Source organism: Vombatus ursinus, unplaced genomic scaffold (genome assembly GCF_900497805.2).
Source record: "Vombatus ursinus unplaced genomic scaffold, bare-nosed wombat genome assembly UNPS02014772.1, whole genome shotgun sequence".
Lineage (NCBI taxonomy): Eukaryota > Metazoa > Chordata > Mammalia > Diprotodontia > Vombatidae > Vombatus > Vombatus ursinus.
Window position 1 is genome coordinate 6,879,219 of NW_020954550.1, and position 14,994 is coordinate 6,894,212.

General features: G+C 37.0%; 1 protein-coding gene across 3 annotated transcripts in view; it reads right to left on the reverse strand.

The window, feature by feature from the left end:
- Positions 1-14,994, reverse strand: part of PIK3R1 (phosphoinositide-3-kinase regulatory subunit 1) — a 100,453-nt gene that overhangs the window by 9,069 nt on the left and 76,390 nt on the right. Inside the window, exons 7-11 of one of the 3 annotated variants that reach the window (XM_027863385.1) lie at positions 14,667-14,746; positions 2,149-2,254; positions 1,378-1,476; positions 1,084-1,264; positions 653-778 (exon numbers count right to left, since the gene is read on the reverse strand). In XM_027863385.1, coding sequence (XP_027719186.1) covers positions 653-778; positions 1,084-1,264; positions 1,378-1,476; positions 2,149-2,254; positions 14,667-14,746 — 592 coding nt within the window. Of the gene's footprint in view, positions 1-652; positions 779-1,083; positions 1,265-1,377; positions 1,477-2,148; positions 2,255-3,756; positions 3,906-6,004; positions 6,623-14,666; positions 14,747-14,994 lie in introns of those variants that run through there. The other 2 variants (XM_027863387.1, XM_027863388.1) reach the window with 2 other exon arrangements.

Here is a 14,994-nt window from a genome sequence, read left to right on the forward strand (position 1 = left end):
ACACACACACACACACACACACACACACACACACACACACACACACACCCTAATATGTAACTTCAAAGATGACTTGGATGACTAGATGACTTCCAATGCTTAATTAGTATACCTATGATCCCGGTGATAGATTTATCTTAAACAAACAACAACAAAAAAAAGAGGATAAATATAGATTTTTATATATTATATAATTATATTTATTACATGTTTAAACTATTATACATATCATTATGTATAATATATTTCTATGATATATGTACATTTATATGTATAATATGTAATAAATATATCACTAGGATCATAGGCATATTGATTATACATTATTATAAATAGTTACATTACACACACAATTCGCTCCTCAGGTTTTTGTTACTCTCTTTTTTTTTTTAAAAGATAAGTATATAGGATCATAGGAGTATCATTAAGCCTTGGGTGTCATCTAGTTCAGACCCTTCATTTTACAGGTAAGAAAACTGAGGCCCAGAGAGGTAGATTAATTTGTCCAGTATCACACAGCTAGTGAGTGACTGAGCAGGAAGCCAAATCGATGCCCTCTGACTCCCAAAGCCAGTGCTCGCCAGCCGGTGACCAGCTTAAAATCCAATAACCAAGAATTCTGAAGTTAAAATCTGACTCTAGAATAACTTACCTGAGATGTACGAGTATAATCTTCATATAATCTATCATATTCTCTGCTTTTTTCTTGGAATTGAGTGTTATATTCATGTAATTTCTTTCCTACAGCTTCAATATTATCTTCTTTTACTACTTGATCCTAGAAAAGAGATTACATTGAAAAAAACTTTTTTAATTGAGTTAATATTTTGCACACTAAATGTCATCACTTAAGAAAATTTGGCCCTTATTTTAAAAAAAAAAATTATACAGGAACATGCAAAATTCCATTTAACTATTTGTAAGAAGGAAATGGCATTCTCAATTATAAAATTTTCAAGCATGATTACAAATATAAATTGGTGTACCACTTCAACAATATTTTTTTTTGGGTTATTTTGAAATATTTCAGTGACTTGCAAGCGATATCTTGTTAAAGTCTAATCATTAACTGAAGTCATTTACCTGCTGGTACTTGGATACTGGATAAAGTAATTTCACATCCAGTTTGGGATTATACTGAGCTAGAGATTCATTCCGGTAGTGGTTTATCAGTTCAACCACAGAATTAAAAGTCAATGGGTCAGAGAAGCCATACTTCCCATCTCGGTGAAATATTTTGATTAATTTGTTATTTCCTCCTTTCCTGTGAACAAAATACGCGAAAACAGTATTAATCTCCAAAGTGCAACTATTTCCTATTTAGGAAAGTGTTTTAAAGTTAGCCTAAGTGCTGATCTCAACTACATGCAATCTTACCTAAGTGTAAGAGTATAGTCACCATGCATTTTGGTGGATGCATCTCGAACCAAAAAGGTACCATCTGCTGTATCACGCAGCTTTTCATTTACTTCTTCCCTGAAGTAAAAAGAACAGGAACAAGAATGAATGCTCACTTCTGTGACATAGCTGTGATGGTTTCACAACTGTAATTTTTTTTTTCTTTCCAGATTAAATCTCTCTATTCTGTGTTTTATTTAGACACTGTAATTTTTTTCCCCCTCTCACTTCAACGTCTCTGTAAAAAGCAAGTACATCAACACGAAAGATAAAAATGTACTCAATAGTCTCACTGCTGTAATCCTGGTAAAAAGTTCTAAGTATTCCAACATCTCTGAACAATCGACATGGCTAGGAAGGACCTCCTCCATCCCAATACAAGCTTTCAAAACTGGTGTTCATTTTTGGTATAAATGAGAGAATTAAATCCTGCAAGTTTTGCTCTTAAGCAGAAGGTCTGACTTTTCACTCTGTCTCTAAGCACTGCCCTTTTAATTTAAGCTCTTCCTAGGCATGTCAGACAATAATAAAGCTCTGAAAGTATTTAATTTCATAAGGCATCAGGCCCTCATTGCTTCTCAAGTCCCAGTGACTTTTTTTGGTCATCTTTGGAACAGAGCCAACTATGCTTCGTGTTTATGTTAGGAGCTATCTTGAAAATGGACCCTGGCAAGCTGGTAGTTTTCCCCTGTTCTTAATAATGTGAAACAAAGATGGGACATATACAATAACTTTGTATTGCTGTCTTACCTTGAGATGTCTCCCCAGTACCACTCAGCATCTTGTAAGGACATATTGTTATTCATACCGTTGTTAGCTGTTACAGTAGTGGGTTTGGGTGGCTTAGGAGGCAGTGCTGCAAAGGATGGAGAGGGGGAACAAAGTTTATTTTCATTCCCAAGTAGAAGTCCAGAATAAAAAGTATACCTATTGTTCTTAGGACAAATGACATTACAGTATATGCAAAGAATGAAACTGGGAAATAGAGTCCCTGAAAATAGCAATTCCTGAAAACATCTTGAGCATTTTTATTTAAAAGAGACAGAGTACTATATTTCAAAGTATGGATCAAAACAATTCAAAATATAATAAAGAAAGTGAGTCCGACAAGTGACAAAAATTTAAAATAAAATACATTTTCCAGCTTGCTTATAATAAAATTGGTGTCTGTTTCATTCCATCAATTATAAGATCATCAACATATGACCATGAGGAATCAAATGGTCTGGCTTAATTTCCTCTTCCTATTTAATTATCAAGGAGAAATTTGGTTGCTCTCTTTCACAAATGCTGTTATGGTAATAAAAACAGCCCATCTCTAGCAGTATGTTTCAGGAAGAGGAATTAGGTTTCTCTGATCCTCAGTATTTTGTGTACTGATCTGCCAAAAACCACTTTAAGAAACCCATCTGTGACCTAAATATCCTTAGTGTTAAGCGTAATATTCTGCTGAATAAATTGTGTTCCAAATGCCAAGACTAATTAAAAACCACATCCCCCTTTCTCAATGTCAAAGCAGCATATATACACTAGCGGGTGCCAAGGAAGATACTGCAGCACTTCTGAATTACTAGCTGGGGAAAGGAGGGAGAGGGAAGGACAAAGCTAGAATCAGGATTTAGAAGGGGGGGGGTGGTAATTTAAAAAATCAAAATAAATCCTGAATTAGGGGAGGTGGTTTAAGTTTCAAGTTTTAAAGCTTCTTCCAATGGTTTTATGTAAGAATAATTCTGCAGCTTTGTGTAGATAGATTAATGTTTCATAAAAATTAAAGAATAATAAATGTAAGCCCAATGCATATGTTTTTACAACACCTTAAAATGAACAAGAGCAAGTAAAGCTAAGTATTTGACTTAGAATAGTTTGACTTAGAATAATTCAATAGAATTAAGTTGTAAGCATTGTTATATTTTAAATGCTCTTGCTAAAAGTACATGGTAATGTGTTATCACTGCAAAGTACCAGGGCTTTCTCTCACATTCTGCCTCCTGCCCCGCACCCCGAAGATCAGAAGCAAAAAGGATGCAACATTTTAACCACAAAACACCGTACAATAACAACATGATCTAAACAGTAATGAATTAAAAATAACAAAAGGCAGAACTAGAAAGTCTGAATTCAATTCACCTCAATCCAAGTAATAATAATTATTTATCATAATATCCTGGCTTCTCACATGAAAACCAACAATTTCTTAAATTTCTATTATGTTCCAACTCGTTTTCATCCGTGGGGGAAAACAAAAAAGAAAGAAAGAAAGAAATCAAGACTAGAAATCTAAATAGGACATCTGACAGCAGCTGTCAAAAAACTAACATGAACTAGCCCTCCACACACAATCACACACTGCAGCATTACCTGGAGGATCCATTTCTATGTAAAACATCAAGTCTGTGCCACAATGTATATCTGTCTTAGAACAGTCTATATCCAGGTCTTCCATATTCCAAACAGTATTGTACATTTGTATAAGAGTTTCCCTGGTTAAGCTCAGTTATAAGAAAAGAGTCAGGCTCTCTTTGTAATGGTGTCTTGGAATTCATTTTAAAACCTATAAGGGGCTGCACTGTAACCTATTACATCATACACTCCAGCCAATCAAGTCAGAATAATGTCACCAGACCCCTCCTGCTTCATCATTTTTGTTCTATACTAATCTTAACGCTATTTCAATCTCGGGGAGACTGTACATTTAACAGGACTGCAATGTATGCAAGCTCATCTACTCAAAAAGGTGTTTAATATGACGCTTCCCTCCTAGCACGGAGTTTTCTAATTCATTTTTATGACTCCTTGCAGCATGGTACGTTCCACTGTTGGCAGGTTGACAAAAGCTGATATGCTGCAGCACGTAGCTTTTTTTTTTTCCTTTTTTTTTTTTCTTTCCCCTTTCCCTAGTGCATCTGGGTTTATAGATAGCCAGGTCATTTCTTGGTTTCAAAATCATACGAAGATGTCAAAATTCTACACTTAAGGTACAGTTTATATTCCTTAAGTGGCAAAATAATAAAAATAATAATAAGACCAAGAACTCTAAACCCTGAAGGACATACAAATTTTATTCTGATTTAATTTACTTGAGTGTTTTAAACCCAGAGACCTTAAAATGTACCACTACATCAGAAGTATATTTTTTACAAGATTGCACAGAAAAACTTTCCCCTCTTTGAAATATTTTAAGGCTAAATATAATTGTATGGATCCCTCCCTCCACTCCAATCGAAACAGGCATGAAAGTGAATATTAACAGAGAAGGTAAACATAATTGCCAATGCTTAATGAGAACTAAAGTAATAAAATGGAACAAAACTGGGTAATTTAATATGCCTCTCCAAACACAGATGGTTTATCCATCACAATGCAGAGAGTACAGTATAGCTACAAATTATTCCTCACCCCTATTTCCACCATTACAGTTACTTTGCTACTAATTCTTTCATAGAGTAGAAATCTCATCATGTTTTTTCCTCATTGTATAGCATCTCCTTTTGAAGACCAACATATCATCTCATCAGTATTTAGAGTTAAGACATGGATTCTGTGTACATCATCTCATCAGTATTTAGAGTTAAGACATGGATTCTGTGTACATCTATGATCAATTTCAGCCCCACTGAATTATCTCATGACACAGCTGACCCTACTGTGAGGCCTATGTAAATACCCACTATGAATCAGATTTATCAGGTTCAGTGTATTCTAAAGAAAGACACAACTCTCCCAAGACAAATGGTGCTTATTTGCACAGCTATGCAAGCTAGCAGAGTCCTTGAAAAAATGCCTGCATTATTTTTTTAAATTGTATATCATGCATTTTTAAAAGACAATATGAAGAGTACAGATGGCACCAAAATTTATTCTTAGGATTTTCATCCAATCTGGACACATGCTAAAATGGACACTACAGTCAGAGCCATTGAACTGCTCGCATGTACTTGTACTATATATGTATACCCCACCCCCATTCCAGAGATAACACCTCCAATTCTATTTGTATAAGGTAAAAAGGTACTTAGAAAGATGAAGACACCTACAAAAGGGGGAGGGGTTGGGAATAACTATGCTAAGTAACAATTTTTTTGCTTAATATAAAGCTCACAAACCACTTCCTCCCCTTTTTAAGGTTAAAAATAATATATACTGGTCCCCAAAAGAAAAATTAAAACAATATTCTTCAAAGCAATTTCTCTACAACTTTTCAGTTAGCCAACTCTGGACAGCTACACTTGTACAATCAGGTTAGCACTTAACCCAAACCAGTCTAGTCTGCTGTGATACCATATGGCAAGCCAGTACAGGGAGGACAGAGACAGGTGATTTTCCACTGCCACCCTAGGACCTGGCTTAGGAACAACTTCTAACCAAGCACAATGTAATTATCTCCTTCCTTCTCTTCCAATCCAAATACAGCCTTTCCCTCCTGTCCCTCCACATACACTTACAAAAACTACTCTAATTCACACTCATTCTACTGCTTAAACCTCCCCCCAACTCACAAAAATCACTAAGTTATCAGCAATATCCTAGAGGACAGAATCTCATGCTTTTCAGGAGAGTGAAATCCAAGGAGGTGGGGTGGGGAGAAGACAAATCAGAAACAACTTACTTTGTAAGTTATGCATTGCAAATGTTTTCCTCTGAAATTCCTGGATCCAACAATATGAAAAATCTACAAAGCTATTTTTCCACCAAGAAAATATAAAAAGCCCCCAGGCCTCCCCTAACCGGATCCAGAATTGGTTCCAATCCTGTCTGAACCAATTGAAGGGAGGGGTAGAAAAGTTTTCCTGAAGAGGAATTCTACAGCTTTCAATTAACGTTCCATAAAATCCACTAGGAAACGGCCGAAACATGTAGTCAGAAAAGCTGAGCCCTCCTCCTTCTGCTCTGCTGTGAACAGATGCAATCTCAGTGCAGTCCGAGGAGATCCACTCCTATCTGGCTCATCATTAAAAAGCGAACTCAATTTCAGTACTGTACTGTGGAAAAAAGACTCAGTCGCTGGCACGTCTCTCTCAGATAAAGATCTCAGCTTCATGATTAACTCGGGCAGGTTCAAATATTTGCTGAGCTAGGGATTTCAGGTGGGGGAAGGGAGAAGCCAGAGTCAAAGTAAAAGTTGTCATCAGCTAACAAGTGGCCAGCGCAGGGCTAACTTTCTCGTTTTAGCCGAGCACATGAGAGAGAAGGCCATTGTAAGCAGACCTAAAATAAGCTCTATAACTGGCTGCAGGACTAAAGTAACCGGCAGTCAAGCAAGGCACTATGAGCAGCAAACACAGGAAGTGGTTGAGCTAGTTCAGCAAAAAATAGAATCAAAGCTTTCCTTGTAAAGTTCTGAACCTCTCAGAACACCCCAGGCACATACAGAGTAACTGGCTCACAATCCTGACGGGCGCCTCCTCCTCCTCCACACTTGTGCGGAACCCGCTACTACAGGTGCAATCTGAAGACCCTTATGAAGCAGCTCCGTCCGGGCTGAGTCCATTTAATAGCACTGGCAGGGGAGGGATTAAAAATATAGATTCCAAAATATTTGTAAGGGAGGGTTCCTCAGTAAAGCTATTATTACCAGGCATGAATAGAGCACTTTATGACCATGTGGAAACTTCTTTGCAGTCATTCCTATGAGGTTGATTTTGCCTGACAGTTAAATTGCCACACCATTTTCTAATAATTAAGAGATGTGTCCACATTATGTTTATCTGATGACCACACAGGGCAAAGGACAGGATGGGGAAGACATTGGGGTCAAATCATACCAGAGGATGTTTTCATTTCCTTCGTGTGAGGAAGTTATAGGGAAGAAGGGAACCATGAAAAGTCTAGGCTATGCTGTTAATATGAGGGACATTGATCTGACCGACCAAAGGTATCACAGGTATCAGTGTGGATATAATGTGAGCGCAGGAAGAGAATCTATACCACCTCCTTTCTCCACAGAAAGCGGGGGGGGGGGGGGGGGAACACTCAAAACCAAGCTACAAGAGAAATTATCGTTAAGTATTTTTAGTCACATGCAAATCAGCTAAAACCTACATTCATCTCATGCTTTTCTACTTTCTATTCTGTGGGTATTGTCCTCTTCACTCCCTTTGAAGCTAAAGGGTCTTCCCAATACCCATTATACTTTATCCTTGAAAAACAATCCAGCATTCTATTGAGAGATCACAGTGCTAAGAGTAGAAGTAGCAATGTCTTGACATGTAATTAACAAATACAAACATCAAAAACATGCTTTAGGATTACTCTTATAATGAATGGGGTACTTTGATCAAACAGCTAAAAAGTTTTTTGACATTCAAGAATGACTTGGGAAGCATCCCTCTGTGGACTAGCCTATAAAAATCCAACTTTGCCAATGAAAAAGCACAGATTAATAATTAATTAAATATTGGCCAACTAGTCACAGGGTTAGCATGTAGCTAGCTCAGACACTACTGCACTGAGAGTTGCCATTTGCCTTTCTAAAGCTCATCACCTTAGAAACCTCTTTTCTTTATCATAACTACTCACAAGAGTTATCATGCCTAAAAAATTTTCACTTCAATCAAATGAAAAACTTACAAGATTAAATTACTTTCCAAATCAACCAAGATATTGATTATGTTTCAAAATCAAACTATCCAGCAGAGAAGATCTCTTTTCTTGTTACTGGGAGACAAAAGTCTTATAATACAATACATATTTAGAAATAGTTTGCTTAAATAATTTCTTCATGAAGTCTCTCTGTTATCTATGCAGATGTTATGATATTGCTGAAAATATGGGATAAATCACTTCTCAATGCATCCTTCTCTTTGATGAATACTATTAAAAAAAAAAAAGCGACACACTTCTAATAGCTTAAAAAAGGGAGCCATCTGCTGGCAAAACAGAGAAGTTGTATAACTCTTTTCCTAAAAGAAAATTACAAACTAACTCCAAGGCCATCCCTGATTAAGCTGAATTTTCAAGTAAAGTAAGAGTTTACTTAACTCGATGTGATTCACTATGAAAATCACCTATTACCAAACAGTGAACACAAACGCCATAGATAGATTATCTAACAACCAACAAAATGCCAGCAGGATTCCTAAAGCTATTGCATGCATTTCCTTACTTTTTTAACTAGCACACAGGGTCCAAAAGACAGTCATCTTGATAAAACTTAACGTATCCATAAAACTTGCTCGCATATCAGATCTTAAAAAATAAAATGCATGTCAAAGTTCATCTCCCAAATATTTAACAAGATCTAGTTTAAGAAGCAAACCCCAAAACGTCATCAACAATTCACTTCCTGGAAGGCATACGCAAGACAAAGAATCACCCAGCTTCTATGAACCTTAGAACACCACTAAAAATTTGTTCACAACAAAAAAGTAGTGAAATGGCTATTATTTTACACAAATTTTAAAAATTGTTTTTAAACATACATAAATTTACATACATTTTTAAAAAATGTTTCTAGAACCAAACATGAAAGAAGCAAATATTCAAGCTATAATTTTAAAAAATGCTTCCATATAATGCCAAAATTCTTTCAGTCCTTTAAATCTGACAATATACATTCATATGCCCTTCAGAGAATTGCTGTGAACCTGAAAGTTCTTTTTGGATATACATCCATTGCTTTTTATGACCAGTGCTTAACTAATTGCTAATAATAATTCTAGCATTTAAATAGCACTTTCAGGATTTTGAAGAGTGTTATAAATATCACTTCCTTTTATCTTTGAAATAACCATGAGAGATAGGTGCTATTATTATCCCCATTTTACAAATTAGGAAACAGAGGTTAAGTGACTCTACCAGGGTCACACAATTATTAAGTATCTAAGGCTATATTTGAACTCAGGTCTTCCCCAAACCAGTGCTCTTATCTGCTGCACTGTTGCCTCTCTGCCAAAAGCTATTGCCTCTGTCTTGCTCCCCTCTTCCTCCAAGTCAGGCAAATGGGGAATTCCTAGCCCCTTCCACCCATTTATACCTACAAGAAAGAAGTAAAAAGGTCTGAGGATCAATGAACTGGAAAGTTCATCTGCAATGGGAGACTGAGACCCACAGAACTGAGTGACTCCTCAAGGTTACTTAGGTAGTAAAGAGCAGGGCCAGAATTTGAACCAAGGCCAACAAAAACTCTGAGTTCAGGACTCTTTTCACACTGCCCCACACTGCCCCTCCCTTCAAAGTGAGCTAGAGCAAGCCCTCAATTTACAAACTGTAGTCATAAAGGCAGGCTGATATCTATTTGCATAAGAGCTAGACTTAAGAACTATCAACTTAAAAGTTCCTCCCTTTCCACAGAGATTATTATTCACTGGGTCACAGGAAAAAAAAGTCTGTCTGTCACCTGATGGTACAATGATGACTCCTTCCTCCCAGGCCACTTTCCTCTAACCTCCAGTCACTTTCAGAGGAAGAGGAAAAGCCTGCGCGGGCTAACCAAAAGTAAAACTTATCTGTAATTCTGAAAAGAGAGAAGAGAAGGGGAAACAAGGTGGGGAGAGAGAAAGGAGAAGGAGGAAAAGAAAAAAGAGAGGAGAGGAGAGAAACAGAGTTTGGCTCAAATGCACAGGTATCGATATTCTCCCTCATCTTGAACAAAGCACAACTACACTCTTTCTTTTTCCAACAGAACATGGCAGGTCCTTCCTCTCTGTTCTTTCCTCCTGACCAACCAGGATATCGATTTTTTTAAAAGTTCCATTTCTCCCCTTTGAAACCAGTTTTTGATATAACCAGTCCCATGTTATATCAAAGGCTAGGTCCAACAGAGCATTAGGAAACAGTAAAAAAAAAAAAAAAAACAAAAAACTGTTGCAAGGCCATTCCCTCTGCTCCAGGGCTTGCTTTTATAAGCTTGCTTGAAAATCAGACCCAGGGCATTTAATAAGATTTATGCATCAGGTTCAACCTGAAAGTACTGTATTATATTGGAGGTTAAAAATTAACCTTGACAGTTGCAAGGGGGGTGGGGGGGAAAGGTGGGAGGCAAGGATTAAATTTTCCTCATCTGACTTAAAGGTACAATTTTATACTTCAATTTTTCTACTTTAGTATCTCTGACTATACCAGGAACATCTGTCAATGTCCTTATGACAAGTCCTATTCTAAGCCACAGAAATCTTTAGAGAAACTAAGCTTTAGTAAACTGTGGTTATAAAGAAGATAAACTACAAAAAAATAATTACTTCAAATGAATATACCACCAATCTAGGAGTGTCAGAATAGAGTACAAGGAGCTTTTCAAATGAGAGAGGAGGAAGCAATAGCTTATCAAGCCCAACGAACACCATGCTGCATGCTGGGAAAAGGTATAAAAGCAATATAAGATGTGCCTCCTACAGCTCAAAGACAGACCTGGAGTTGGAAGTGGGTAGGGCAAAGTAATTGATTTGACAGTCAGAGGATGCACGTGGAAAAGCAACCCAGCGTAATACAAAGAGTTCTGAGTTCTGACTTTTATCAAGAAGATGCGTGATCAAATCCTACCTCTGACACTGACTACCTATGTGACCACGGCCAACTCTCTTTAACCCATGAGTTTCAGTTTTCTCTTTTGTAAATGAGCAGGTAGGTGATGCAGTGGATAGAATACTCAGCCTGGAGTCAAGAAGACTCATCTTTCTGAGTTCAAATCTGACCTCAGACACTTACTAGCTGTGTGTCCCTGGACAAGTCACTTCACCCTGTTTGCCTTGGTTTCCTTATCTGTAAAATGAGATGGAGAAGGAAATGGCAAACCACTCCAGTATCTTTGCCAAGAAAATCCCCAATGGGAACATGAAGAATCAGACATGACTGACCAATAACAAAAAAAAAAAAATGGGAATGTAATAACTCTTTATAGTATCTACAACTTCACCAGATTGTGGGGAGGATCAAATAATCTAGGACCATAGATTTAGATATGGAAAAGGCTTTCTGTGCCATCTAGTCCAACCCCTTTGTTTTATAATTGGGCAAACTAAGGCCCAGAAAAGTTAAGTGACTTGTTTAATCTCATAGCTTATAAGAGGCAAAACCAAAATTTGAATCCTGGTCCCCTGAATATTAAATTCGGTACGCTTTCGACTATTTCACACTACCTAATAATGTATATAAAGTGTTATGCACATAGTAAAGCACCATAAATGTCAGCAGCAATAACAATAATAACAAATTTATACTTATGTGATATGTTATAATTATTATTGGAGACATGGATGTGTTTGGGTAGTTAGGGTGATGGTCTTTAACATCAGGCTAAGAAATTTGGACATAATTCAGAAGGCAATAAGGAGCCACATAGATCCTAAAATAAGGAGAGCAAGGTGATACTAATATTGAAAACAGTGTTTAAAGAAGTTTTGGTTGGCAGAATTTTGCAGGATAGATTTTAGTGGGATTTGACAGATCTGCTAAAGATCTGTTACTTAAGTAACATAAGCATGAGATAATGGAGTCTAAATCTAGAGTAACAGTGATGGTGGAAAAGGAGGGGAAGAGTAAATCCAACGCAGCACGGGGAAAAGTCCCATTGGACAAGGAATCAGGACACATGAGATCTGGCGCCAGCTCTACATGAGTATGTCACTGTAAAAATGAAGGAACTGAATCAGACGGCCTCTAATGTCTCAGTCAGCCCTAACGTTCTATGACCACAATACATTTCAAATAAGGAAATAACAGGTTTCTTTTTATTTTTTAACTGTCTAACGTAAGAAACAATACTGCTAACAGTTTTACTTTACTGCCTAACAAAATATTTTATCAGTTACCAGCATCATGATTGGGAGTGTACTGTCACCAGACTAAAAGTACTGAAAGGCAGACTATTTTCTCACATGGACTCTTAAATATCACTGAACTTTTCAATGATTCTGTCCCTTCCCTTAGAAAAATCCTATGCCAAGCTTCAAGGCCCAGCTCCATTCACTCCTCACTTGTCTCCCTCATCTCTGAATCCCTACAGAGTTTAGCACCTGTTCCATACAGTTTGTCCCATCATTATGAACTATTCTGTATCATTTACTAGCTTTCATGCATTTTCTGGACTAGTTCCTACTAGACTGCACTCCTGAACGTCGTGGACCAACCACTTGTGTGTATCCTCCTTCCAACGCCTAGATCAATGCTGGTCAAACAGCATTCAATCTTTTATGATCTGGAATGGCCTCAAAACAGAGGCCCATCCATCTCCTGCATGGGCAGTGTGTAGAGCCAACCAATCTCAGAAACTGTTTGCACACCTCTGCTGCATAATATGTGAGGGCATTCCCCAATGAGAATAGAATAACGCTACATGGTTAAATATCTGTATCTGAATACACCTCCAGGGTCTCAGAACCTAAGGTTTGGGGTTTTTTTCTTTCTACACCTACAGCATGTACACCCTAAGTATAAAAGATCAGCATTTATTTCATTTCAATACTCCTGTCACATTTCCAGATTGGTCAAGGGGTTGGGGAACCTTACAAGGTAGACATTGAGAATTTCTTGTTTGCAGCATTCTGGAAAGGCTGCTCTGATATCTGCCAATTTAAGTTTCAGCCCTCCTGTGATATTCTAGCTAACATAAATGGCTTTATTTATTATTCTTCCACACAAATGCCTGCGCTAATCCTACTATGACATTTCTTCACCAAATGCTAAGAACCGGTATGAACCTTTGTCATAAAATTGCATTACATTATGTATTATGAATACAGGCACAATTTAATTGCTGTGTTTTGTTTAAATTAGGGATTAAAATTATTTAAAGAGAATTACTCAATTTACATAGCAGCCTAACTCTTCCTATGTACTAGGATCTCTCCCACAAATATCATGTGATAACTTCGTAGACCCAAATATAAATCCACTACAGCTAATTCTGCAGGGGAAGGCACTGGTTTTGTGTGTAAGGATATCCGTTATAGAAAGGCACAATATTAATACTACACAACAAATAGTTGTACATACATGTGAACTACCTACAAGAGGATGACATTTTTTATAATGAAAGTGAAATTGCCATGTTACTGTAGGATAGAACAGACTAGTCCAACCCCTTCATTTTACAAATGAGGGAAAGGTTCAGCTTTTACCACTGTACCCCACCACCTCTCAATCGCCAACATTTATACAGTGCTTTAAAATTTGATCTTAAAAACAATCTTGTAAAGGTGTTATTATTCCCATTTTATAAATGAGGAAACTGAGGCCAAGAGAGGCAAACCAAGTTCATAATTTTTAATTCTCAACATAAATTACAATTAACGAAACACAAGTTCCTAGTTCTCCCTAAGTTTCACTTTGGTTAACTTGACCCTTCTTTACCAGGTCCACTCTAAGTAACCAGAATCTCTCGTTTAACCCTTAGTATGTTTTTGTACACAGTAGTATAGTACTGGTATAACATACTAGTTTAAAAAAAAAATTAAATGTCTGTATCTGAATATACATACAGGGTCTTGAAATCTAAGGTTTAGGGGTTTTTCTTCTTTCATCCAGAGCATGTACAGAATAAGTATAAAAGATCAGCATTTACTTCTCATCAATACTACTGACACATTTTCAGATTGGTCAAGGGGGCCGTCAGAGAGAAGCTATCTCAGAGGAGGAAAGATCGAGCTATGATTTCAAATTAAAACTACCGCTCATCAAATCTGTTCCCTGCTCTGTTCAACAGCTGATGGAACATCGACCAGCCTGCTTTCAAAGAACTATCTGGCTTGCTACCACTTGCTGCAGCAAAGACTCTGGCTTTCGATGGCTTGTATTATTGAAAATTTTTTTTTATTCTTCTTGACAAGACATCTCTCTCGGCATACCTGCTTCCAAAACACACACTGCAAAATACTCCAAATTACAGGGTAATTATAAATTCCCTACTTTGTAAGTATTAGAAAGAAAAATAAGAGTGTCAACTACTGAAAGCAACCCTGTTCAAGTAGCCTGTGTGAGAATGAAAGGATACAAGGACCTCTGTACTCATCATTTAAATTCTGAAGTGTTAAAACCAGTGAACATGCACCATACACACTGACTTTTGGCTCAATCTTTATCAATAAATTCATATGCTTTTTAAATGGAACCAAATTCTACAAGAAGCTTATAAATGTCAAGAAAAAGGATGGGGATAAGGCAAGAAAAGCTTCCTTAAATTTTAAGAAAATAAAAACAAAAATGGTAAATTAATATGCTTTTTAAATAGAACCGAACTCTAGAAGAGTCGAGAAAAAGGAAGGAGATAAGGCGAGAAATGCTTCCTTAAATTTAAAGAAAACAAAAACAAAAATGGGGGAAGGGGGGAGGCTGACCTGGGGCAGGCTGTCGTTCATTCCATTCACTTGAGATCAAAAGTTCTATCGTTTTTATTAGGTGCTCGGCATTATCAGAGCTGCAAAAACCAAAGTTTCTTATTAGAAATCTTTTGCTTTTAAAAAAAAAATAGAAAACATACATCTTTTTCTATAAACAGGAGATACAAACATGCAGACCTATTAATGGGCCGGCCCTTTTAAAGCATGTTTTGCCCCCAAAATTGAAGGTGTAGGACCACTTGATCAAAGGGATGACCAACATTTTTACACACATACAGACACACACACACACACACACACACACACACACACACACACACACACA